General features: G+C 37.3%; 1 protein-coding gene across 10 annotated transcripts in view; it reads right to left on the reverse strand.

The window, feature by feature from the left end:
* CLASP2 (cytoplasmic linker associated protein 2) overlaps positions 1 to 27,217 on the reverse strand; it is a 138,284-nt gene that overhangs the window by 63,324 nt on the left and 47,743 nt on the right. For all 10 annotated transcript variants that reach the window (XM_084281942.1, XM_084281941.1, XM_084281933.1 and 7 more), the window contains 5 exons: positions 12,541 to 12,620; positions 6,553 to 6,645; positions 5,631 to 5,776; positions 3,608 to 3,743; positions 68 to 138 (listed from right to left, as the gene is read on the reverse strand). In XM_084281942.1, the coding sequence (XP_084138068.1) occupies positions 68 to 138; positions 3,608 to 3,743; positions 5,631 to 5,776; positions 6,553 to 6,645; positions 12,541 to 12,620 (526 nt within the window). The remainder of the gene's footprint in view (positions 1 to 67; positions 139 to 3,607; positions 3,744 to 5,630; positions 5,777 to 6,552; positions 6,646 to 12,540; positions 12,621 to 27,217) is intronic.

Below are 27,217 nucleotides of genomic sequence, written 5' to 3' on the forward strand. Positions count from 1 at the left end.
CAATCATTGTATTTAAAAAGCAACAGCTTGAATATTTTGCTGTTTGAGAATATTGTAATATACTGACCTTCTAACTGCAACTGATTTTGAGGTACAGTTGCTTGTTATTAAAGGTATGAGTCGGGGCACATGGGTATGCTGAAAAAAAAGCATAACAAAGCAGTTAATGACAAAGGCATTCCTGAATTTGTGTTGTTGTAATTGAACAGAATTAGAAATGTAACAAAAATAGCAACTGATCACTTTAAAATACTGAAACTACATGTAGAACACTATTAAATGGGAGACTGTTGCTGCTGTATGAGTCAACTACCGCCCCTCCCCCCAAGATCAAGCAAAAACCACTTCCAATACCATCAATAACTACATCACAATATGCAATATTTAGCTGTCAGAAGTCATATCTGAAGGCTCAAATGTAACCATCTCCTCAGAGGAGTTCTAAACTGTCCTTATTTTAGCTTTCCCTTGGGAAAAACAAATAAATGAATCATAGACATAGTCTTAAAATCGGAGTTGTGGAGCAAAAAGCCAATTATCAACCTGAAACTATGGGCATCTTTTTACGGATCAATATAGTTAGTGCTAAAAACACTGAATTCCTTTTAATGCAAAATATGTCAATAAAATAACATATGTCATGTAATCCAAGCAAACTTACATATATAATCCATACAGAAACACCTACCATCCTCAAGGGAAAACCCTTGAACACTTAAAGTGGGTAAAATAAACTACATTAAACTTGGATTCAATACTTCCATCCAGAATTAAAGCAGGCTTCCTTCAGCTAATCTTAATTAACTGTAGATGTAAAGTATTACCTTTTTAAACCCAAGTAAGAGTAACATAATTCAACACATCCGTACAGCCTCCATTATTATTGTGAAATTGTAGCTGTAAAAAAGGCTTAAAAACTATAGTTCAGAACAATTCCATGCACTGCATATATCAGCCTTTCTCCTCGTTACAGAGTATAAACACACAAACCAAGAAAGTAGAGAGAATTAGCAGTTCTCCCAGTACTGCCAACTTCAGTATTAGCAGGGAGTGAGTCCAAAAACCCAGTAAAGCCTAGCAGTTGCATTTGTTCCTACTGATATATTTGTAAACAGTTTTTTTTTCTTTGCATAGCTTTCAAATTTAACTGGCATATCACTGCTAGACAGGGAACAATAAGCAACGTTGCAGGGAAACAATAAAATAGTTTTATGTATGAAGAAACTCGTATGTTCCGAATCCATATCAACAGTGTACTTTCTGGAAAATATTTGGCAAGGGACTCAAGGGCTTAAGATTGTTTTTAAGACTGCACATTTCCTACAACACCCCTTTGAAGCTGCACTGATATATCCTTCCTCCCAACTCACTTGGCAGCTCAATTGCCCAACCTAAATCTCACCTCCCACTGGAAAACATTTTCCAACACCATGCAGTCTCATCATAACTTTTTTTTTTCTTTTCTTTTTTTAATATACACAATGTCAATCAGTAATTTGAAAAAAAAAAAAAAAAAAGTCTAAAAAGAAATAAGACCACACCATAAGAACTATCTGGAGATGAAACATGAAGTCCAATAAAGGGGCAAAGATGAGACAGAGCTCTTCAAAATAACTGGGAAAATGCTGAATATACATACATGAATGTAACACCACCCTCTTTTTATTGTGGACTTGCTCTCACAGCAGCTCCATATTAAAGCACCAATATACGAAATGGCTCTAAGTCTTTTCTGGTTTGAGTTTTTAGGCACAGCTCAGGCTCCAAAAGCTGTAATGGCTTGGGATCTAAATATGAAACTGATAATACACTTTCCTTCAACTACTCTCATTTAATCTAAAGGAAAGAAATCCATGGAGAGTGGGACTGTGTTTGCCAGACTGATTCATTTTCCTTCTTCCACTAAAGCCTGAATCGAATGACAGTCAAAATACATTGCATATACCATTTACTTGTTGGGAATTTGAATGCACTGCATGAACTCCATGCCTCTTATCTACTATGTTAAATTACAGCTAAAAATAACAGAAGTTTTAACAAAATCACGGCAGCTATAGCTGATGTGTACACTCATCTTCACCTGAACTGAACAAATAGATAATATAATTTGGTAATTTTTTTTTTTATTTCATGTTGCTTTCTAGTAGTCTTTGATTTTGCTTCTGTAAGCAACAAGAAAGGGTTATTTTCCTACATGTCTGAGCTTGTCTAATATGTCTAATATAATTAAAGTTACATTAGACACACACACATATATATACATATATACATACATGTATACATACATGTATACATATATACATACATGTATACATATATACATGTATACATACATGTATACATATATACATGTATACATACATGTATACATATATACATGTATACATATATACATGTATATATACATGTATACATGTATACATGTATATATGTATATATATGTGTGTGTGTCTAATATAACTTTGATTATACTATGTAAGGGTGTATTCCTTCCTCCTCTCTAAACTCTGTGCCATTAGTCATCTCACAGTGCATTAAAAGACTGGCTAGGGTGGGAGGGAAGAATACCAATGCTTCTTAGCCCAAGCCCTCATGTAGAGGTAATGCAGAAAGTCTCAGAGCACATTTTTAGAGGAACGGTTAGACTTTACGATAAACACAGATTCTAAAACACAACACGGATGGCAATAGAATGCGTGAGTGGTTAAAACAGTTAGATTCAACAATTAGAAATTGAGAAATTATTTTTAACAATTTTGAAAACTATGGCTATGGATGAAATCCTAGTGAACACAACTAAGTGTCAAACATTAAGAAACTAGAGAACAATCTAGCTTTTAATGTAGAAACTACATGCAACCTCTCACTCCTATGTGAAATATAAGTAAGGCAGTACAAGTTCCAGAAGTCTAGTTAATTATCTTGGTTCAGACACAGGTTGGTAGCAGTTGCTTAAGGGATAGACAATAAGAAACAGAGCTAGCATACAGTACTCTACATATGCCATAATTTTAAGGAGTCAGTAGCTTACAAAGTTCTTAATCCAAAGGATTAAAAATCTCTGTTGGGCTTTTCTTCCACAAAGTTTGGACTTCCTCTTCACTCTTGAACTTTTCCTTCCTCTTCTTCTAAATTGGAATTATATGTCTTGTATATATTATCTATATATTATTTTTATTGATATGATGTTTATTTTTATTGTTTTCATATTTATTTATTTATTTATTTTGAATTCATACTTTTTGGTGAAAGTATTTTAATGTATTTGTTACTAGCTTGTTGACTGATACTTTGTCTTTAGCAAAAAGTCAGCTAACTTTCAAAGTAACTTTTTTTAAAAAAATATTCAATTAACATCCTATAAGAATCATGAAAACAGACTTGCTTTCAAAACGTATACTACTACTACTACCTTTACCGTAACATTGCTGTGCTAGTGATAAATAATATTGTCCAACCATATAAAAATATTTTTTCATTGTTTAATTAACATTTTAGACTTTTAAAGAATGTTTATATAATCCTAATATTTCCAAACTAGTCATATCTCTGGTAAGAGCAGGTACGTCAACATTTCTAGCAAAAAAATTGACCCAGTAACACTTACCCGAATAATGAACCTAATGGCTGCACACCCTGATGTTGCCATCACTTTGGCACTGTTGGGAACCAGATTAAAAAGAGTAGGCACAATAGCTTCAGCGCCATGATCGAACTTGTTTCCCAAAACAGTTGAAAGATGGCTATGTAGGAAAGAAAGAAAATCAGTTAATAAAAATCAGTACTTTTAATTTTTTTAATGTACAATAAACTTTATTATTTTAAACATCTCTCTACAAACAACAGCATTTCTTAATTTCATTATTTCCAAAACCTTGCCTTATTGGAAAAACAGGATTTCATAGTTCCTTGGAGCACTACGTTCAGTTCTGGGGCCTTCAGCACCAGAAGGACATGGAAGCATTAGAACAAGTCCAGAGGAGGGCCATGAAGTTGATTAAGGGCTGTAGCACCTATCCTATGAGTATAGGCTGAGGCAGTTGGGATTATTCAGCCTGGAGAAGAGAAGGCTCCAGGGAGACCTCATAACAGCCTTCCAGTACCTAAAGGGGGCTACAGGACAGCAGGGGAGGGACTATTTGCCAGGGAGTGTAGTGATAGGGCACGGAGCAATGGCTTTAAACTAAAAGAGGGTAGATTTAGATTACACAGAAGGAAGAAATTCCTCACTGCGAGGGTGGTGAGGCACTGGCACAGGTTGCCTGGAGAAGATATGGGTGCCCCATCCCTGGAGGTGTTCAAGGCCAGTCTGGATGGGGCTTTGGGCAACCTGGTCTCGTGGGAGGTGTCCCTGCACAAGGCAGGAGCTTGGAATTACATGGTCTTTAAGGTCCCTTCCATCCCAAACCATCCTAGGATTTTATGATTTGCAGAATATTTCTGTTGCTTAGCAGACATATTAGAAGGCTTAACTATATAACTTTATTTCATAATGAAAAATCAATACTACAACTTGAAAAGCTAATATTCTCAATTACAATGCTGGCAAAACTACTGAGTTTATTGTGATTAGCCATCCATAAAAACCATCTCCCTCATTTATTCAAATTATGATTTCAATTAAACACTTCTGCCATGCAAAGAGACTACATATACATGTATTAAAAAAATACAGCCTACTGAAAATTACATCAAATGCATCTATGTTTTAGGTCTCATGAAATATTCCAAATTTTTAGGCCAGGATGAGGACGTTTGCACAACATACTTATGCTACTACTGACTTCATCTTAGGAAGATTTTGGATTATTTTCTCAAACCCTGAATTTCCCTGTCAAGGATTGCTTTATGCTCCAACAGGCCTCCATGATCCATTCAGTTGAAACCTAGAAGAGCAAGGGTGAATTCTGGGCCATACCTGTCTCACATAGTCACTAAATATTACTGGCTACATTAATGCCTTTACAGAAGGGGGAGGAGATAGGAATGGGAAAAAATGCTCTGATGAAAAAAAAAAAAAAGAAAAAAAAGAAAAAAAGAAAAAAGGCTTCCCCTTCAACCCCCTTGAATTTACCCCGCAAGATAACAAGGGTGCAGGTCTTATTTCTGTTAGCCAATGCTTTTAAGATTGCCATGGAAATTAAAGATATCAGATCATCAGACCATAGCATTTTTGTTTAAACTTTCACTTGATTTTTTCCTTTTTACATTGCATGTCCAGCAATTAAAGTCAAGTTGAAGGGCTGTAAAAACCAGAGAGCTCTTTTTATTATTATAAATAGTCACAGTGAAGTCCTGTGCCAATCACCCAAACTTAAGTACTTCTAATATTAGTTCCCAATATTACAGCAGTACTTACAGTTGTTTGTACTTAGTCTACTGATGTTAACTTGTTCTTCACATAGAATCTTTTAGAGGATTATCGACTGTATTTATCAACTAAAAGAACAAATTCCTTTGAAATGTTTCTTTGATATTTTCTCTACAGCTTCAGATCTTGACTCTGTCAGTAATAGCGTCTTGTTGGACTACTATACAATCTTTCCTGCAACACTGGTAAAGCACCTTACAACAGTCGATTTCACACTGAAGTCTAGCAATGTACACAAACACACGTAAACTATACTTACGCTACAGTAATGCATGCTTCTCTAACCACCTGGGATCTAAGATCCTTGGCTGACAGCTTGAACGCACCATCCAACAACCGTAAGTGCTGGAAAAATCCATCATACTGTGCAGCTCCAGCAACAAGCAATGACCGAACTTTCTTGAGCTAAAAAAATTAAAGCATTTCATTTTGCACACTACTAATATGTATTTCTAAAGATAAAGTATTAATTTACTGCAAAACTGTACATAAACATTTTGAAACTAGAGACATGCATAAGGTAAGTCTTGAGACAATCATGCTAAATGTATTAAGAGTGCAACTGTTTCCATAAAAGTGTAATTCCATAGAAGAGGAACATTACTTCAATCAGCAATACTGAACTTCAAGCAAATCATTTTGAAGTATAAGGTAATAATTTGAAACTGTTAAGAAGAAAAAACTACTACTGAAATTCTAGAGCTGAAGTCACAGATCCCAGTCCACAAATATACAAACACTATTCTGTTCATGTACCCTTTTCTAAACACTTACTAAGATACCATAAACTATATCAAAAGATACATATATGCCACATACAAAAGGAAACATTTTAATTCTTAAATCCTTAAATCAAACTTATAGCCATACATAAGAATTACAAATGTTAGCAGTTTACGTGCAGAATATGCAAAAAAAATAACAACAAACACCATACACGATAGCTTTTGGAAAAGCTTTCACTTCAAAGTCAAGAAAATGCATTTCAGCCTCTTAAAATCCTTGCAAAATCTTATTCTGAAATGATTTGATACATGGAAACTGAAGGTTTTGGAATCTAAAATTAAAGTGGCTTTGATTATCAGGAATGTAATCACTAAGAACATTTTTTTTAAATATCCAGTCATCTGTGTTATATGAAATACATTCACCCCACAATTAAAATCAGATAAAAAGCTTACCGCATTAGTTCGTTGATCCCAATCATGCTTGTCATCTGAGAGGATTTCCCTGATTTTGTTCAACGTTTCTTCAAGTTCTCGACTAGAATAGATCTGAAACATTAAAAGCACAGAAAACTTGTATTGTTAGCATTTTGGTTAACCTGATGAAGGAAGCTAGCTTGAGAAGACTAGAAATTCAATTATAATTGTGAAAATCTTGCCCCTCTTATCTAGTTCCAGAGAACTACGCAAAAGGTAGAAAGTGTTTTAAGGCAAATCTAAATTCACTCAGCAGTGAATATTCATTCATTAACAGAAAAACTGAAGAATGAACATCTTCCTCAAGACTTCACCTTCCATCTCTGTGACAACCTAACTAGAATTTCATTATGTTCACGTTTGTCTAAAATTTCCACTCATATTGAATTGTAATCTAAAAAACACTCTGTTGCACTGTTATTGCAATACAATTTCATTTTCATACCCACTATTATAATGGGTACTAATTACTCAACCAACTTATTAAAAGCCAATGAAACTCTCTTGGGGCAAGGGACTTTCTTCCTCATTAAAAAGTTGTGATACTACAAGGAACTAACTGGGCTGTTAGTCAACACTAAAATAAAATGTGTCTGAAAAAATAAAAGCTTCCATAGCTTCTATATATATTACTATTTCACGCCTATCACTTATTAACTCACAGAATCAGTAAGTAAATATAAAGAGCAGCCTTCAGACTCCTCTGTTCTCTACATACTAATTCCAGCAAAATTGAAACCTGACAACCTAATCATACATCAGTCACTATTTGGCAATACATTAATTAATTAATTTATTGATAACTGCAAGTGCAACAGTGAATTTCTAAACAAGAAAAAAATGTTAATACATTTTCACAGAAATAAACTGACTTCCCTTTGATTCTCATAGACATAAGGCACGGAACATTCTATTCTGCTTCCACTTTCCACCTTGCTTTGCACTGTCCATGCAAAATGTAATTTTTTTCTTCTTCTTCCCCCAGCTTGAGAAAAAATTATATGAAAAGGATATGAAACAGATTACTAACCAGAACACTGATTTGTTTTTCAGCAACATATTTTCAACTAGAGATTACTAATCCCTGGGATCCTAAATTCTCAGGTTGTACCAGCAGAGGTTTAGGTTGGATATTAGGAGACATTTCTTTACTGAAAGGGTTGCTTAGCATTGGAACAGGCTGCTCAGGGAAGTGGTTGAGTCACCATCCCTGAAGCCCTTCAAGAAACACTTAGATATAGAACTTAGCATGGTGTAGTGGAGGACTTTAGTACTAGGTTAAAAAATGGATTAGATGATCTTAGAGGTCTTTTCCAACCCAAACAATTCTATGATTCTTTACAAACACATATTGGGCTACATTCAGTTGCCCACACACAGGCAGCTGGTGCCATCTGAGGCATCCAGACCGGGCTGGCAGACGTAACACAGGGCTTCAAGGAGACCCATGCCCTTACCAAGTGTAAGCTGGAAACCAGCATAATAACTTACATAGCACCTGAATAGTAGTAGCTGATAGTCACTCTATCTATTCAAGTCCAAAACGTAGTTTTTCTATGTTCTAGAGCACAGAGCATGTTGGGGGAGGCAAGGACCAATGGTTATGAAGACCTTGGTTTGCTGAAGAGCCTTGATGCTGGTCTCTTGAACACACGGTTCTGTGCATATACCCGCACCTTTTATCTTACTGGAGAAAGATTTAGGAATGTGTCTCTATCCTGTTCTGCAGTTGAGCTGAAACCGTATCACAGAACCACAGAATTGTCTAGGTTGGAAGAGACCTCAAGATCATCGAGTCCAACCTCTGACCTAACGCTAACAGTCCCCACTAAACCATATCCCTAAGCTCTACATCTAAACGTCTTTTGAAGACCTCCAGGGATGGTGACTCCACCACTTCCCTGGGGAGCCCGTTCCAATGTCTAACAACCCTTTCGGTAAAGAAGTTCTTCCTAATATCCAACCTAAAACACCCCTGGCACAACTTTAGCCTGTTCCCCCTCGTCCTGTCATCAGGCATGTGGGCGAACAGACCAACCCCCACCTCACTACAGCCTCCTTTAAGGTATCCATAGAGTGCAATAAGGTCGCCCCTGAGCCTCCTCTTCTCCAGGCTGAACAAACCCAGCTCCCTCAGCCGCTCCCCCTAAGACTTGTTTTCTAGACCCCTCACCAGCTTCGCTGCCCTTCTCTGGACTCACTTGAGCACCTCAATGTCCTTCTTGTAGCGAGGGGCCCAAAACTGAACACAGTACTCAAGGTACGGCCTCACCAGAGCCAAGTACAGGGGGATGATCACTTCCCTAGCCCTGCTGGCCACACTACTTCTTATATAAGCCAGGATGCTGTTGGCCTTCTTGGCCACCTGAGCACACTGCTGGCTCATATTCAGCTGACTGTCAACCAATACTCCCAGGTCCTTCTCCGTCAGGTATATTTTCCATAAAATATTTTATTTCCCTATGCAAATTGAAATTACTACAAGAGTTGTTTGAAATAAAGACTAGCTTTCCAAGTTCTTGAGTATACTGAACAAATTCTTGCAGTAGATACAGGACTTGGACTCACCAATGATTTCTATTTTTGATCTAATGCTTTAGTAACAGAACACAGTTATGGAGGTCTCTATTTCATGGAAGACATCTATGCTCTAGACCATCTGCATATTTAGTTTGTCTGATAAACAGGGTAGGAATCACTTCATATATGAATGAGTTAGCACACCTACACCAGCTTCATGCAGAAAACACTGTCTGCATATGCTTTAACAACAGAATTAACATTTCAATTACCACACAGCTACGTACGCCTTTTTTTCTTCAAGGTACATGTGTGGAAACAAATTAGCAATTCTATCTACACAGGAGACACGACTGCAACCATAAAAAACAAATGCTATTCTTCATGATTACATCTTTCTTCATACCTAGAAGTCTACAGCAATCTGATGCAGAACTTATTTTAAAAGGGTGAAGAATTTAATGAAGAAAGTCGATTCAAGCATAACAGACTTCCTATTCCACTACTCATAAAGACTGAACTTGAGTTCTGTATCACCATTTAATACACAACTTGTGTATACTGGTAGTGTGTAATACTTATTAGAAAACACATTCACTGTAACACTAGTAGCACAGGTACCAACCATATTGTTCGGAATAAATACCCTATGTGTCTCAATGAAAATTTCATTTGATTAAATTGCATGTCATCATACGGAAATCCTTATATGACTTCTAAAAGTGGTCACTGGTCACGTAAAGATGCGATTTTACATTTTTGGTGACCATAATGTCATCAGAACCTGCAATAATTCAACCTTCTCATGTTTCCCCCTTTACCATCATCCACCTTGCCCTGTTCTTCCCAATTCAATAGCCAAACACAGAAGCAACATACACAATAGCTTTAAGTTAGCGCCACATGCATGCCTAGGCAAAGAACTTTTTTTCCTTTAATTGCCCAGCACAAATATATGCAATTTCTGCTATTCAAATTGACATTTTAATGAGGAATTAAATAAGTGGCATAATTTTGATTGACATGAAATTAAAACTTTTCCACCAAAAATCTCAAAGTACTAAGTTTCTCCATACTTACATCAGTTTCAGAGAGGTAAAAAGTAATATTTTAATAATTTCTTTTTTTTCTCTGCCCTTGATTAATTATGCTTTTAGAAAGCCAAAATGCAGTTTTGTGTTCAGGCAATGATAATACATTTTTTGTTTGTAAGTTTCTAAGTCAGACATAAATACAAACAATTAAATTTGTTTTGAAAATAAATCTAGCTAATAATGGGAGTTATTCCTAATATTCTGATTACTGAAGTTTCCTCTTCAATTTAAACACAAGTGAAAAAAGAGGTGTAAAATTATTATGTTTGTAATCTAAATGTGCAGGTACAATACTGTCATCACAGTACAATGAGCAAAGGACACTTGTTAGCAAAAAGCCATCATACTATATCTCAAAATAAGCTATCTTCATAAACTGCAGTTATCCATCAGAGGGCAACATGCACATATATCAGTAACAGCAACTGCAACATCAAAGACTGAAAACTTAAAAGCTCAAACACAAATTAGAGCAGTAACTATATAAACAGAAACTATTTTCAATATGGGAATTACAAATTCCCATAGATAGAAGTAAATTATGTGACATTACTAGAGGATTAATGATGAGCAGTCACTAAAACAGGTTACTATTGAAGCAGATCCACCAGTGGAGGCTTTTAAGATCACGTCAAACATATACAGTAAATAATCTGAATTTATTTGATTAGTCCAGAAGCACAAACTTGATTCAAAATTAGACCCATTTCCATAATGTAGTTCCCTCCCTTACCACCACTGAAGCCACTACTAAAACCCACACAAACGTAATGAAAAGACAGGCAGACACAGTAACACACAAACAACTAACTCCCTTTCCCCATTTTGTCTGACAAGTTTCCTTCACTTTTAGATTAACGTGGCAAACTGCAGATCATGAACATTCTCCATACATTCTAGTACAGAAAATTCTCTCTTCCATAGTAATCAACACAGTCTCAGAATATGGGATTTTTATTTTTTTTAAAAGAAGCATGAGATTGTCCACAATCAGAAACCTGAAGTTGGGACAGCAGGAAGTTGTTATTCTTAAGGATACAATTTATTTATTTATTTTTGCCTGGCCTTACATTCTCATTTGTGAACCCAATAATTTATTTTAGGGTCAAAGAAACATCTCCTGTTACTCCCCACCTCAATTCAGGTGACATTAGTAAGGAAAAGTGAATCATCCAGTACAGTCAGACAGAAAAATCACACCTACTGGTCAATGACATATAGTCATACCACTTTTTATTACCTAGTGTTATTAACCAATTTAAGTAATTAGAGAACTCCGCTTGGGACCTCAAACATTAAAGTAACAAATTAGAGGCAGAACGTTTTCAGTGCTGTTGAAAATTACTCTGTTCAGCATAATGAAGATAAACAGTATCAGAAGTTCCATGGTTTTGCCCTCCAAAGAATTCTGAACAGTTCAGAGAAGCAAAGAAGAAATACAAAAGTCCTACAGTATAAGACAAAGATTTGCTTGATATGACAGGAACCATGGAGATAAAGTGTTCCTTCATAAAAGCAGAGTAATTCTGCCTACAAAAGGAGATCCAACCAATAGAATACCATCGTCTTCGGAAATAGAAATAGAACTAAAGTACCTATCAAGAGATTCAAAATCCTTCTGGCGTTCAGAAACTGTGCCTGAGTTTTTGGTCATCTTCCACTCCTCAGTCCCTCAAAGAAAACTTATTCAAAATTGAAGATACAAACATGTTAGGTGACCCAACCTTGTGTGAAAGTACCAAGTATAAGCAATTCCCACACTTAAGGAATAGAAATTAAAATCTTATCTTTCAACTAAGAACTCCGCATCCAACAAGTTCATTATCTTTCAAATAAGTCACTAGATTTGTTTTTTTGTTTGTTTGTTTGTTTTTTTGAAGTGCTGCTACAGATGGGGGCATATATGCCAGACATGCATCATTACAATTCAGACATTTTTAAAATATAATTCTTGGTTTTTAAATTATTTGCCTGAATTATCATTAGTTGCTTATCCCATGAAATTACAGTCCTAGGTTTTCCAACACCTATGGAAATCTTTTTCTTATCAAAACTGAAACATGCAATTATTTTCAGTAGCTCCTTGGAAAAGATTAAACAAAGTAATAACGGATTCTACCTGAAACACAAAGTAATTATAATTAGTAGGACAATTTTAAAAGGTTAGTTTTGTAACTAACAACTGGAAAAAAAATGAAGCTTTCCATGGAGACTACATTTTCAGAAAGAAGGAAAAGTAATGACACTCAGTTAAAAGACTACAAAATTATATATAAAAGAAAAAAAAGCGTAAGCTAAGACAATGTAAATAGCACATTCCTGAAAACAAAAGCTAGTATATACAACATCTTACCTGTACAGTAGGAACATCTGTAAATGCCTTAATAAAATCATCTTCATCAACAGCTCCAGCTCCTCCTTCTTTAGAGGAACCTACATAAACATAAAATACTGTTAAACAATATCTAATGCATATCAAGGTTTTCAAAATGAAATAACTGTCTTTCACCATACCTATTTTCAAACATTTAATAAAACTCACAAAAAGCCTGAAAACTGTCTAAAATTGCAAGACCCTGAGCATTGATTTCACCTCAAATAATTAAAACATTTTTCCCCAAAAATGAAAGATTTTGAGCTGTTTCCAATGACAAAGATAATGGTTTCATTTTATTGTTTTTATTTGTGTTTAGTTGAAGATGTACTTAGCACAACAACCCTCTACTAGCCATTTGTACAGAATTTTGAGACTTGCATCCTGTTAATGTAAATGCTCCTAAATGAAGCACAGAATTTCAAATTACTTAATAAAGCAGGAGTTACTTGTCATTAAAGGAAGTTCCTCAAGATCAGTTTTTCACATTAACACACGTTCTATGAGCAATCAGCCCCAGCTTGTGTTTTAATTTGTTTCTTTATTTTTTAAAATCTTGTATACAACCCTACATGAGTCTTAGTACCTTGTATTTCCCATAAGTCTCCTGTTGAGCTAGGAAGTGTGAGGTGCATTTCTCAATCTCAAAGCTCCAAGAGCTTCAAGACAGAAAGCAAGGACATGGTAAATGGAATGCAGTGTTGGGACAAAAATCTCAGTACACTCATCTCTATGCATGTTCCTCTGTGAAGCTCCAGGATCATGTCACATAGAGGAAGTCTCCAAGAACCTTCATGATATGTTACTGGAAAACTATCATACCAAAAAATGTTCCTTCTCCAAAAGCTTCCATGATGGCTACATTATAGTACAGCTGAATCTGTGCAAGGTTACTGATGGAACTGTTCACATGTAATGCCCCAAATTCCATGGCAAAAAGATCAGGGAAGAACACTAACATGTAATTTATTGGTCCCATAGCAGCATATAGCTGCTAAGTTTCATAACAATCTTGAATAGAAACTAAGGAAATTCTAAAACAGAAAATAACTTAAAATGAGTTCCTGGATTTCAATGTCTTGCAAAAATTACAGTTGCCAAGAGAAACGGTGTCTAAAGTAAAGGACTAACATTTCCCCTGAATCAAAGAGCAAATTCATCAGATGCAGGCTGTGCTAAAAACCTAAAACTCCAATTAAAAGGTAGAGCTTGGCAGAAACTTCATGCATCTTCAGTAATTAAGACAGGCATACAATAGAGAAGGACAAGTTACTGCATTGATGTAGTAAGTCCAGTACAGTATTTCCTTTGCTTTGAGGTAAGAGGTTGTACCCACTAATGTGTACTTAACCTTGTAAATAAGAAGAATATTTTGAGTATGAGACATACAAGTCTGCTTTTTCATGCGACTAAAAAACAGCTGTAGAACCCCTTTTCCTTTCTGCCACACGAACCTGTACAGCTCCTAAGAGGGAGGGAGCCCTGCTAAGAGCAAAAATTTTGTTGAAAGAAACCTTGAAAGAAAGAATTTGGTACAGGAGCATCATGCTAAACTAGCTGGTCAACACAGCCATCTTAAGTTCAATTCATAACTCCATTTGTCTCTACCAAAATATGCTGACATTTAAGGAATTGTCATAGTACTAACACAGTCACAACCAAAACGCAGTGCTCAGGAAAGGTAAATGCAAAAATAGTTTGAATAGCCAAAAGGTTGCTTAAGTTTTAAAGGTTAAAACATAGTTTTCATCTGGTCAAAGGACTTGTTCCTTTTTAAAGATGTTTAAAGTTATACGCAACAGTTTATACAAGGTTTCTGTTCTCATCACCAACATTGTTTCAGTCAGATAACTGTGTCAGCTGCAAAACAGTGAACACCTACAAAGCTCATACTGTATGATTCTTTGCAACCTGATAAAATACTGCTGAAGACTGCAGTGATCCTGTGACTCTAGACGCAAGAAACACCTGCACTTAACAGTTTACATGAGTTCTGTATAATTCCTTGATTATATAAATACCTGAACACCACTATTAAAGCACAAAGAGCTTTACTGTTACTGTTTACTGTTACTTTTACAAATCCGTTACTTATCAATTTTCTGACAAGAGAACAGACTTACAGAAACCAAACATTGGAAATTGTCATGAACACAAAAGCATGGTAAATCTTTGGATTTAAGTACTTAAGATATCCACAGTACACTTCTATACACTATAAAACAGAGCTCAAGAGAGGATGAAGTTGCCTTTGCTAAATAATTAGGTATTATAGTCCTTGCCATGCCTGAAAATATCAATTCGAAGATCAGGAAATTACAAAAATTAGCTATAGGGTTTTCGAGCACCTTAACCTCATTCAATAATGCATTTTGAATGAGAGAATATCCTTTACTTAATGGATAACAAATCATGACTTTGGAGAGAGAAAGAGGAAGAACAGACTTCTATTTAAAATACATTTGACATAGCCCGGTGACACGGCTTCAACTAGTTAACTTCTACAGACCGCTATTCTTTTAAATTATTGCTCCCAGAAAATTGTGTTACTGCCTCTTCGCCTGGTAATAGAAACGATTATGTGTTTTTAGGCAGGTGACACTTTAAAAAAAAAAAAAAAGCACACCTTTTATAAGCACATTTGCTTCTACTTCACTAAACTTTCTCCTCCTCTGCTCTGATCACGTATGCATACCAAAATAAAGTGTCAAATAACAGCCCCTGCTTATATTGTATTGAAGTCAGAAGTCCGTAACACATGAGGAAAAATACTCTCTCTCTCTCTCCTCTCTCTCCCCAATCTCTTAGTAGTTATGTTTACCAATTCGTTTAGTCACTGTTTCTGTGGAGACTAACAAAACACAACAGAAATCAACCTGCTGTTTCCCAGTTGAGGAGGTCTTTTACCCTGCTAATGAGATTTAATAGTCCTGCACGTGAAGATGCCTTCAAAGAACTTCTTATGCAGTTGTAAAGCTTGACTTCCCTCCACAAAAGCAACACCAGAGCTTTACAAAATTCTAATTTCAGACAGTTCTGCCTTCAGACTTAAAACTGACAGATCTGACAGAACAGACATGTTTTGATAAGCTGTTTTGTTACTGTTGGTGCTTACCTTCCCAGACCAAGCTGTGATTATAAATTCTTAGACGTATGTCTCTTGAGCATTAACGCATTCCACTGAATAATGCATATTATTAACTTTAGCCACAGAACACATATTCCTTTGACCAGGTGCAGACATGTTAACTACTGCATTCTTGATGGTAAGGAAACTAGAAACAATTTTAAGGGTCTGAAGGGTCTGCAAACACACCACATTTAATATCTGTAAGTGCCCAGCAGACAATTAAATTCCAGAGCCTCAACCACCAGCTTTTTCTTACATGAGAGCAATTTACATTGCTTTTGGATTCACTTAGCTGAAACCCAGAAGAGAAATTCACCTGAAGGAGAAGGAGAACAAGCATTCATACATACACAAGCATTTATACAGAAATTTCACTCTCTTGTTTTCATACATAACCTTTACCTCCTCCTATCCTTCAAGCATCATGGTTAGACAAACCCACACAGAGACCTCTTCAAGAAGCTGGTGAGAATCTACCTAACATAGAAAATACACTTGATATGGAAGTAGATTACAGCAACTTAAGCATCCCCAGGCTTTATGGTGTTTTTTATTGTTTATTTTTGAATTAGGTTTGATGTCTGGAGATGGAAGCAAAGGAAATTAACGTCTTCCTTCATGCAAAGCACTAAGAGAGATGACATCTTAAGTTAAATGAAAGGGTTTCTACCACTTTGTGAGGCTCCAGGAGATTTTTTCCCCCTCCTCTTTCCCCAGATAATCTTTATCCAGTCACAAGTTCAGCATTCTGAAAAGCTCAATACCAGAAAGGGTTCTGAATGTAAATGCAGAAATTACTCTTTTTTTTTTTTCCCCCCCAGAAACAGTTTTCTCACTAAGGAATTAATTCCTATAATAATTTTCTTCTTCTGACAGTTGGAATCTTTCCATCGCTTCAAAAGGACTTGAGACCACTAACTTGCTCTGCCACCTTCATGATCTCTCTGCAAGTACTCACAAAGCTATACATGATGGGATGACAAAACAAGGGGTCAACAGTATATGGAAGAAATACATAAGAAGAAATACATTTTTGTTTTGAAACAAAGAACTGCAAATTCAAAGCGTGCTTACGCTTTATGTTTAATAAAGTATACAAGCATTAGCCTAAAAATAAAAAATACTTATCTTATACAATAGGTTAACTGGTACCTCTCACTCATTCTTCCTCCTGAGCTGCCTCATTCTATCACTAGTACATTCAAATAAATCACAAAAGCAAAAGACTAAGCAGAGAATGAAATACACTGGACAAGAAGAATGGCTTCAATGAGACAAGTGCCCTAGTCTGCTTCACTGTGGGGCCATATAAACACCGTGCTAGCACAATACAATGGGTAACATGGGATAGAAATGAATGAGTAGAGACAGGGAAGGAAATGATTACAGGCAGCTTAAACAGCACAGCTGCTGAAAACCTAATTATAGTCTGAAGAGAGTACAGTCATACTCAAAATAAATTCAAGCAAAGACAATTGCAAAGGCAACACAGTGAAACGGACAGCCTATCTCACTACACAGGAAGGGGAAAAAAGTTTATGGAAAACACTGATACAGGAGGCAAACACACCCACATGAGCTACAAATAAATTACAGAAATTAGAAGATGCTTCCTATAGATTACTGCAACCGATTCTTGCTATCACCGATTTTTGGAATCCCTTTCAATGACACAAAACCTAATTCTGTGAGATGAATTCTTTAGCACAGTACTGGCAATAGAGACAGTGCTTGACCAATATTTGGTTACTGACCAATAACCAAATTGCGTTCCCAGTCCTAGCAGGTGGGTAGGTAACGGCAATGTTTAACTCTCTCTGAACATATGTTCTGCTGTTTGTTAGTCTCTGACACAGTGAGTTTTCCTGAATCTTCTGTAACTACCTACATCCTAGTCCAGTCTTCCAGAAATCTACTCGTTTATCCTTGGGCCAGCCCTTATTACTGTTTGACAACACCGACAGCTCCCTTTTAAAATGGTGTTTGTTGTGGAGAGAAGTTAACAATGCTTCATGATCTGAATTACCCCCTCTGAGATTGCAGTGGTGATTTTTAAGATAATGATTCTGATAAAGCCCTGCAGATAGACAATTTCAGTGGCTCAGTAAGCAATCTGTCTTTCCAGACACCATATGGTTACTGGTACGATTAATACAACAGTCCTGAATAATACATTTTCTTATGCACTTGTCAGAACTCTGCTTCTGGAAAACATGAAGCAAATGTTTGGAAGTTGAAAGTCTCTGGAAATTCCCCTCCTGCTTTAAATCACTATGTCATCTCAAGCATTTTGATAGGCTGTATATGCACAGCCTAACATATTAGCAGAATATAGGAAACATTGATAGAACTGATGTAAGACCACCAATGTTCTTATTTCCATGTTTGAAAGACTGACCTTTGGATTTTAATTAAAAAAATAATAATAATAATCAAAAGACAAGCAAAGAACTATTCTTCTGTCTCAAGCATCTGGATAAAGCACAAAGTATTTTTCCACTGGGTTCCTAGAAGTCATTTAGCATAGATGCTTTTGGGTTGCCAGCATAAGAAAATATCTGAGAGGAACAAATAGCATTTGCTCTAATAAAAATAACCACCCTAGCCAACGTTAGACAAGGTGCACTTTATAAACAAAGCAGATTTACTTGAATATAGTTACACTGGTAGAATAATACCAACAGTATCCTTTAGGGTGGATACAATTAGACTAATTTAAAATAATAATAACATAATTATGTTAGTATAGTAACATGTCCCAAGTTTCACTCACAGCATAAACTGTACTAGCCAAAGCATTATCATTCTAGTATAACAGTTAGCACCACTTACTGGCTTTGCTATACAAATTAACAAACAGGTTACATTACTAACTGCTTCAGCTCTGCTAGTACAACTTAGGGGAAGACCAAACAATAATGCTGTAGTGACCATACTCTGGATGAAAATTTTATTGGCAAAAATCCAGTTGCCTTTTGTCTTTTTTCCAAGATAAAGAACAATTCCATTTGTAGAACAATAAATAACTTTCCATCCTCAAAAATCCCTCTGGTTCATATAAACTTCGCTATACTTTCACAGCTTTTAGAACATGCCTTGCCTACCTGAGAAACCCCATGAATAGAACATAGGCCTCCAGTAGACAGACTGACAATTTATGCTGGAAAAATATTAGGAGATTACCCAAATGGCATCCTGGCTTGTATCAGGAACAGCGTGACCAGCAGGGCTAGGGAGGTGATCGTCCCCCTGTACTCAGCTCTGGTGAGGCCGCACCTCGAGTACTGTGTTCAGTTTTGGGCCCCTCGCTACAAGAAGGACATCGAGGTGCTTGAGCGGGTGCAGAGAAGGGCGACGAAGCTGGTGAGGGGCCTGGAGAACAAGTCCTACGAGGAGCGGCTGAGGGAGCTGGGCTTGTTCAGCCTGGAGAAGAGGAGGCTCAGGGGTGACCTTATCGCTCTTTTTAGGTACCTCAAGGGAGGCTGTAGCGAGGTGGGGGTTGGCCTGTTCTCCCACGTGCCTGGTGACAGGACGAGGGGGAATGGGCTTAAGTTGAGCCAGGGGAGTTTTAGGTTAGATGTTAGGAAGAACTTCTTCACTGAAAGGGTTGTTAGACATTGGAACAGGCTGCCCAGGGAAGTGGTGGAGTCACCATCCCTGGAAGTCTTCAAAAGACGTTTAGATGTAGAGCTTAGGGATATGGTTTAGTGGAGGGCTGTTAGCGTTAGGTTGGAGGTTGGACTTGATGATCGTGAGGTCTCTTCCAACCTAGAAATTCTGTGATTCTGTGATTCTGTGAAATGGGTTGCTCACATCTGTCTGATGGCAGTTGGCACCTGCACAGATTGCAGAAATGAAGGAGAGGAACAGCAGAAAGTCCAGGTACCAATCCCTCAAGCCATTGCAGTTGGTGATTTATGAACTTACACTAAAACCAGTAATGGCCTGAAGTGCCTTTGACAAAGACACTGGGCAGACAATTAGGATCAGTAAACCTCTTTGGCTGGCCCAACACAACCAGATTTTTTGGTGATAAATTTAAGAAATTGAATATACTTTTTAATCATCAGACAACACTAATGTTAAATAAGCCATTTTTGCCAGAAACTTTACTTAATATGGCTTTGTGCTTTTTGAAACCAGCTTAGAAGACAGCACAGTGACTTTACAGAGTAAAGAAGTCTTCACTAGAAAGCCCAGTTTACGGAAACTAACAGATGAATTGTTAAATTCAGCCCCGTGACTGACATTCTTCATGCCAAGTTGTCCACCTGAACTCCTCCAATACCAGAAGTCTTTGTCCCCACGGCATCCAGAAACAGTCATTCAAGCCAAAATATCTGCACAAACAAAAGAGCAAAATACCTTCAAATACTTTCAAAGTAAGTCCTATTCCTTACTTGTTTTTTCTCCCTAAATTAGAAAGTTGACAGACATGGCTACAGAAATTCCCCGGAGATTCCACCTGTGGTGCTGTGCCTGCTTCATTAAAACATTCCTCCCACATGCCAAAGACATTGTGCATGAACACCACTTTCTATACAATAATTGAGTATGCTGCCTCTCAGGACTGAGATGCTAAGTAGAACTCTCCATGCAATTACTCACTTCAGGAAAGAAAAGGAGCAGGTGGGATAAGAAGGTACGAGAAGCAAGTTATGCTTACAAGGAAGAAGGTGGCAGGAAAATGGAACATAACTATTGAAACAGCATGTTTCAACCCTTAAGGTGTGCCACAGCAGTTCAGGAGCAATCATAGTGTGAACTACACATATAGAACTTGTCCCAGGACTTGTGTGCTAGGAGGAAGCACAAACTAACTGTGAAGATCTAGCATGCTTAGTCTTCATTTTGGAGCTGTTCTTGAGTGTGAAGAGTCCTTTGGAATTGTGTATAGAATGCAAGGGCTACAAAACATTGTATTCCTGGCAGATTTAATCAACGATATTTGAAGCTTTTACCCAATACCAAATGCACAGTTTCAATAACTCTGGCCTCAATTCCTATGCAGCATAACTTCACAGGTACAAAAGATTAATAATACTGTACAGAAGATTAATACTAGAACCTCTTATTTCCACAGGCATGCTATGTAAATCATTTTGCAAGCATTCGCGAAGCATGCAGAAAGTATGACTACACGAGAACAAAATTAATGTAGTTAGTTCAAGGCTTGGATAGCATACAGTAGATAAGGGCATAACCAGGGTGGGGGATAGCAGGGAAAAAAAGTAGTTCCATGAGCAGAAAGAACACAGATACCTGACTTCATTTGGGCTTATCTCACATTTGGTTATACTGAAGTGTAATCACATGGTAATCTTCCAAATAAAGCACAGTGTTCATGCTCACGCTGTAATTTGTCAAAGCGCTCGTGTGTTTCTTTTCTCAACTCAGCAATCAATTTTCACAAATACTTAAAAGAACATTTTGAGACCCTGGCTCATTTGCCAAGTTTCAACAGTTGTTTTTGTAAAGTTATGCTAATATTATGCAAATTAGTCTTCTTTTCAGTTTTAGTATAGCTTCCTAATAAGCTAATATAGTTTTTACTTTAATTTGTTCCTCGTCTTACACCTGAATAGCGAAAAAAACACACTAATTATTTTACATTACTGAAATTGTTGCAGAGAACAACCTGGAACACAAACAAATAATTTGTATCACCTATAATTTGTGTTGCAAAATAGACTCAGTTGGGATAACACAATTGTATGGGGGGTTGTTTTGATGCAATGGTTTCAGAAAAAAAGGCATTTTCATTACTGTTACCACTTCTCTTCAACTGTGCAGTCTTTCCTGGAAGAATTCAAACTGATATTCTATTAAGAACAATTAGAACTAACACTGCCTGACATCATAAACAATGCATTTATTTTATTTTATATTTTTTTTTAAGATATGACAAGGCTTTTTTATCTTTTAGTTCTAGAAGTTCATTAGTACAAAACAAAAGGTCAAAGTGATTTGATTTTAATGTATGGTTGTTCTCCTGTATTTTTAAGGACATCTCATTTATGTGGTGGCAAGTGATACTTGTACCTTTGCTGAAATTCCTCTACTTGTGTTATAGAAGTAATTTGCATCTTATGTTTCCACTTTCTCTGCCTCTTTATTTGAGAGGACTCCAAGTGGCAGCAGGGTCAGCTGACTTCTGTTCCACTTCCTTCTGCCTCCTTTCTTTTTCCTTCTGGATTCAGCCATATGAAAACAAAGAAATTGCCTCCCCCCTTCTCGCTACTTGAAAAAGAAAATCACTGTTTAATGTTAGCAAAATAAACAGCGGCCTGGCTTGTCTTTCTTACTCTTGCCACTGCCTAGTACTATGTCTGCTAGTAAGATGTTTGGGACTGTAACACAGAGTAGGGATATCAAAAGAAGGTTGGACAGTGCTGTAAGCTCTTATCTCCAGACTTATTAATTACTGCTCCAGTGTTAGTCTTATTTTATCCATTAGTAAGCTACCTTCTAGGCTATGAGCTTTTTTGGAGAAGACTACTGGATACAGTCCATGCTTAAACCAACATAATAAATCCTACAATCTAGTTGAAGCTTCTAGAAATCAGTGCAAAACAAACTGAAGTAGCACAAACTATCTGCCAACTGTCCTAGGATGACACACATTAAAAAGGGAGCCTAATAAACACCAGTTATGAATATATATTCATACATGCTGTGAATGTGCGTATTTGTATGTGCATATGAACTGAAAATATATTCAACTCAGTTTCGTCACTGAGGCTGATTTTTTAATTTACCTGCTGATGCAGCAAGTGCATCATTTAATGCATAAATGCAGGTGCATTTAATTCACCTGACTAGATGCAAAGGAAAAAATGTTACAGGAAAGTAAACCCCCATGGCTGGAGAAGAATACATAGTAGCCAAGGAGAACAGACTACTGATCACGTGAGATGAAACCATCTTAAGTCCTATTCAGGGGACTTAACAGCAACAAACCCCAACAACTGTAGGTGAACCTGGAAAGTTGGAAGTCGTCCTGTTTCCCTGAACTTTGGGTTAGGTTAACACAGTTCATGACTGCATGATTGCAACCCAGTCACTTCATGGGCAAGGCCGTGTCAGGAAGGAAGGTAACTGACATTCCCTGTAAGGACAGGGAAGCAAAAACAAGCTTTTTGTAAAAATTCCTGATTCACTCTCTGATACCCAAGACAGATCTTAAAGGGTGCTCAGAAAGACCAAAAACGTCTGATTTCAGAAGAAAAATCCTTGAAATTCACAGCAACCTGTAAGCCAAGGCAGCAACTGCCACAGAGTATCAGTGATGCTTTGACTGCCAAAATTATCTCTGAGCAGTTTTGTATAACTACATAACTATGAAAAAATATCTAGTTTATTTTACGTGACAACTACAGCACTTTGGAAATCACGTAATGAAGGCCACGCAAATAACAGAGGAAAGACTATTGCACTGCATTAACAATTCATAAGTTTATAATAATTTGAGTACTGATTAATCTGAAGCCTTTTTTGTGTGTTAAGTAAACTCAGCGCTGTCTTCATCAGTCTCAAGATGATCAATACAGCAAGCAAAGCATTTATCCTTGTTTAAAGCCCATTCACTAACAATTTATATTTACAGTTCCACAATTATTAAGTCCATTTTTTAAAATACATTTCTTAACTACAGTATGTAGTTTTAACTTAACCAGACTAAGAAGGTTTCAAAAGTACCCATTTTTCAGTACATTTATTCTAGGCAGAACTTTTTCATTTAAACTGTCCCATACGGAAGCCTCTAAACACTTGGAAATCTTTCTCTGCTAGAAAATACGAGCTGAGAGAGCCAATCAGCAGCATTTTAATGTATCTCAAAGAGCTGTGTTCCTATGATTCAGCAGGGAAAAAAAAAGCACTACTAGCTAACAGAACTCACTACAGACAGATACACAACCTAAACTTAAATTTCCTAAGGTTGAGAATAGCTTTTTACAGTTAAGAGTGTGTTCCTTTAATTATCAAAGTGTACTGTGTTATTACTGTCCTCACAGCTGCCTTTTTGCCAGAACTGTTTACCTTGTTCATCCAAATTTTCCAGTTACTTTATTTCTACCTAAAAGAAATTATTCTTAATGTTTTTTGAGCCATCATCAAACCTTTGGAGGCTTTTATGTCAAAAAATTAAAACCATCCTAAGACTGGGGGTTATTTTAAATTATGCCAGCATGAAACTTCAGACTGGCACAAAAGCAGACTTCACTGAGGACCAGAGCCTTTGAACACTTGAACAAAAGGCAGTATCACTTTTTTTTTTTTTTTTAAACATGGAAGAAAAATAAGCTTTTTGTATGTATACATATTTTTTAATTGAGGGTGTGTACATATTTTTTAATTGAGGGGAAAAAAATGAAAAAACATAATGTCCTTGGGGTTTTACTTCATATTCTTCATGCTTGGCATCAACAACATTCTTACTCCAAAATATCTTCTAAAATGGCACTCAGAATAATTCTTATACTTACATTAATAACATTCATTCTTCTGGTTTGCCATGGGATGATTCATCCAGAAGCAATATAGGTTGTTTCAAAAAGTGTTACAACATTATTAGGGCTAAACAATAGGGAAGCAATATAAGATAATGCTACTAGGCTAATACACTACATTAATAACAGGAAAAAAATAAAATAAAAAAAAAAACAGATAAAAATACTTTATGTGTTATCTTCCCACTGAAGACAACTACAAAAAGTAGAAAGTCTACCTTACTGTTTTAAATTACACTAAGTCGTTTTAAATGGTTTTAAATAACACTAAGAATTATGTTCTACCTGGACTTGAGCAAAGCCTTTGATATGGTCCCTCACCACATTCTTCTCTCTAATCTGGGAGAGGTATGGATTTGAAGGATGGACTGTTAGGTGGGTAAGAATTGGTTGGCTGGTCACAGCCAAAGGGTTGTGGACAATGGTTCTATGTCTGGGTGGAGTCTGGTCACAAGTGGTATCCCTCAGGGGTCAGTCTCAGGACTGGTGCTCTTCAACATCTTTATCAACGACATAGATGACAGAATTGAGTGCACCCTCAGCAAGTTTGCAGATGACACCAAGCTGAGTGGTGCAGTCAATACAATAGAGGGAAGGGGTGCCATCCAGAGGGACATGGACAGGCTGGAGAAGTGGGCCCATGAGAACCTAATGAGGTTCAACAAGGCCAAGTGTAAGGTGTTGCACATGGGCTGGAGCAATCCTAGGTATTATTTATATAGACTGGGAGAAGAACTTGAGAGCAGCCCTGTGGAGAAGTACTTGGGGGTCCTGATGGATGAGAAGCTGGATATGAGCTGGCAGTGCGTGCTTGCAGCCCAGAAGGCCAACTATGTCCTGGGCTGCATTTAAAAAGGGGTGGCCAGCAGGGAGAGGGAAGTGATTGTCCCCCTCTACTCTGCTCTTTTGAGACCCCACCTGGAATGTGGGGTTCATGGGGTCCACCATGCAGTCCTGGGGCCCCCAACACAAGAAGGACGTGAAGCTCTTGGGACAGGTCCAGAGGAGAGCCACTAAGATGATCGGAGGGCTGGAGCACCTCTCCTATGCAGAAAGGTTAAGGGAACTGGGATTGTTCAGCTTGGAGAAGAGAAGGCTCTGGGGAGACCTCATTGCGGCCTTCCAGTGCTTGAAGGGAGCATATAAACAGAAGGAGGAACGCCTGTTCACATGTGTTGGTAGCGATAAGACACAGGGGAATGGTTTTAGGCTAAGACAGGGAAGATTTAGGTTGGAAATTAAGAAAAAGTTTTTCACTCAGAGGGTGGTGAGGCACTGGAATGGGTTGCCCAGACAGGTTGTGGATGCCCCATCCCTGGAGGCATTTAAGGCCAGGCTTGATGCAACTCCGGGCAGCTTGCTCTAGTGGTTATCAACCCTGCCCAGAGCAGGAGGGTTGAAACTAGATGGTTGTTAAGGTCCCTTTCAACCCAGGCCATTCTGTATGATTCTATATGATTCCATATATGTTCCGGCCCTACAGAGGTTCTCATAAACATACAATAGAAAGTTAATACACATTCCTGTCCTGATTTTTCTTTTTTACTCAGCAAGCTTTTCTTCCAAATATCACACCACTCTATTGAAATACCAGCATTCCTACACTTAATCCATGTTAAACACTGCTGACCTAAACTGACATTTTGGGAAAAGAAAGGAGTCTAGTCTTCCTGTCAAGACTGAGCTTTCCTGTTAACATCTACACACCATAAAACTTCTGAATAGGAAACAAAGGAACAATTCCCTCAAAGTCTTGGAAAGGAGTTCACATTGGCAAGAAAACCTGCCACAGCCCTCTAAGAGACCTTGAAGAACACAGAGACAAAAATATAGTTCATTTGGCTAACATACTCAACTATGCAACTTAAGCCAATTCCTACTTTAAATTATGGTGTCTCTTTCAATCGAAACATGGCATGCCATACTGCCAAGAACCTGTGAGCATCCATTTCTTAGAGTGCAGAATGCACACTGTGTGCATTCTCAAGGAGGCGGCCTTGGAGAGAGGCTCTGTCACTCCAGTGAATAGCTGAAAACAACTGCATCAGAAATAAATAGATCAGCTGTGTGTGACACTGCATATCGTGGCAAATGAATAGTTTGGGGAAGTGTATCAACCACGGAATAAGAAATATGCCAGACAAAACATTGCCCCATTAAATTGAAGATCCAATACTTCTAATGCTTCACAAGCAAGAAGGTTAGGGTCTGAAAACCTCCAAGCACTAAAATCAGATGAGAAACAGACTGCTGGATTTCTTACACCCAGAGTGGTACCCTGACAATGCTGCCCACTCTGATACTTTTCTGGCAAGCTACCTTCAACAGACTTAATCGCACCTGCCATCATATGTACAAGTCTACAATCCCTCTCATCCCTACTGTGGGCAGGAAGAGATCTTGAATAATAATTCCTAGCTCTAGGAGATACAATCCCCGCCGTAGGGCATTGCTATTGCTAATGTACATACCTGCTTCACCTGCCTTCCCTGGACAATGATTTTGCATTTCCAGTGCCACCAAAATGTATTTCCTACAGTGTAGTGGGAACTTACATTACTGAAAATCTCTTTTTTTCCTGGATGGGTCATTGCACTCAAACAGAGCATCTGGGAAGCAATCAATTTCTTAAATAAGAAATATCTCCATAATGTATGTAATGAAAAGCCAAGCATACACCCAATTCAAGAGATATCTCCATAAAAGAAGTCGAGCAACATGGTTTAATTTTCTTTTAATAAGTTTTAGGTTTAATTTTCTTAGCCTTAAGCCAGACTCACCTCCACTTCCCTTTGGAATTGGGGAGGGGAGGAAAAATGTCTTTTAAAGTAACATCATCAGGGAAAAAGGATCTCTGGAATGCAATAACTAGTTTTAAGTAAATCAACTTCTAGCAATCTCAGCCTATGCTCAGCATAATTTCCACCTGCACTGACAGTTCTATCTGGTCACACAAGCTTAAAGAGAAGAATCTGCACTGAAGGATTGTTTCAGCTGCGGGTCACTGAGATGACCT

This window comes from Netta rufina (genome assembly GCF_964035555.1).
Source record: "Netta rufina genome assembly, chromosome: 2".
NCBI lineage: Eukaryota > Metazoa > Chordata > Aves > Anseriformes > Anatidae > Netta > Netta rufina.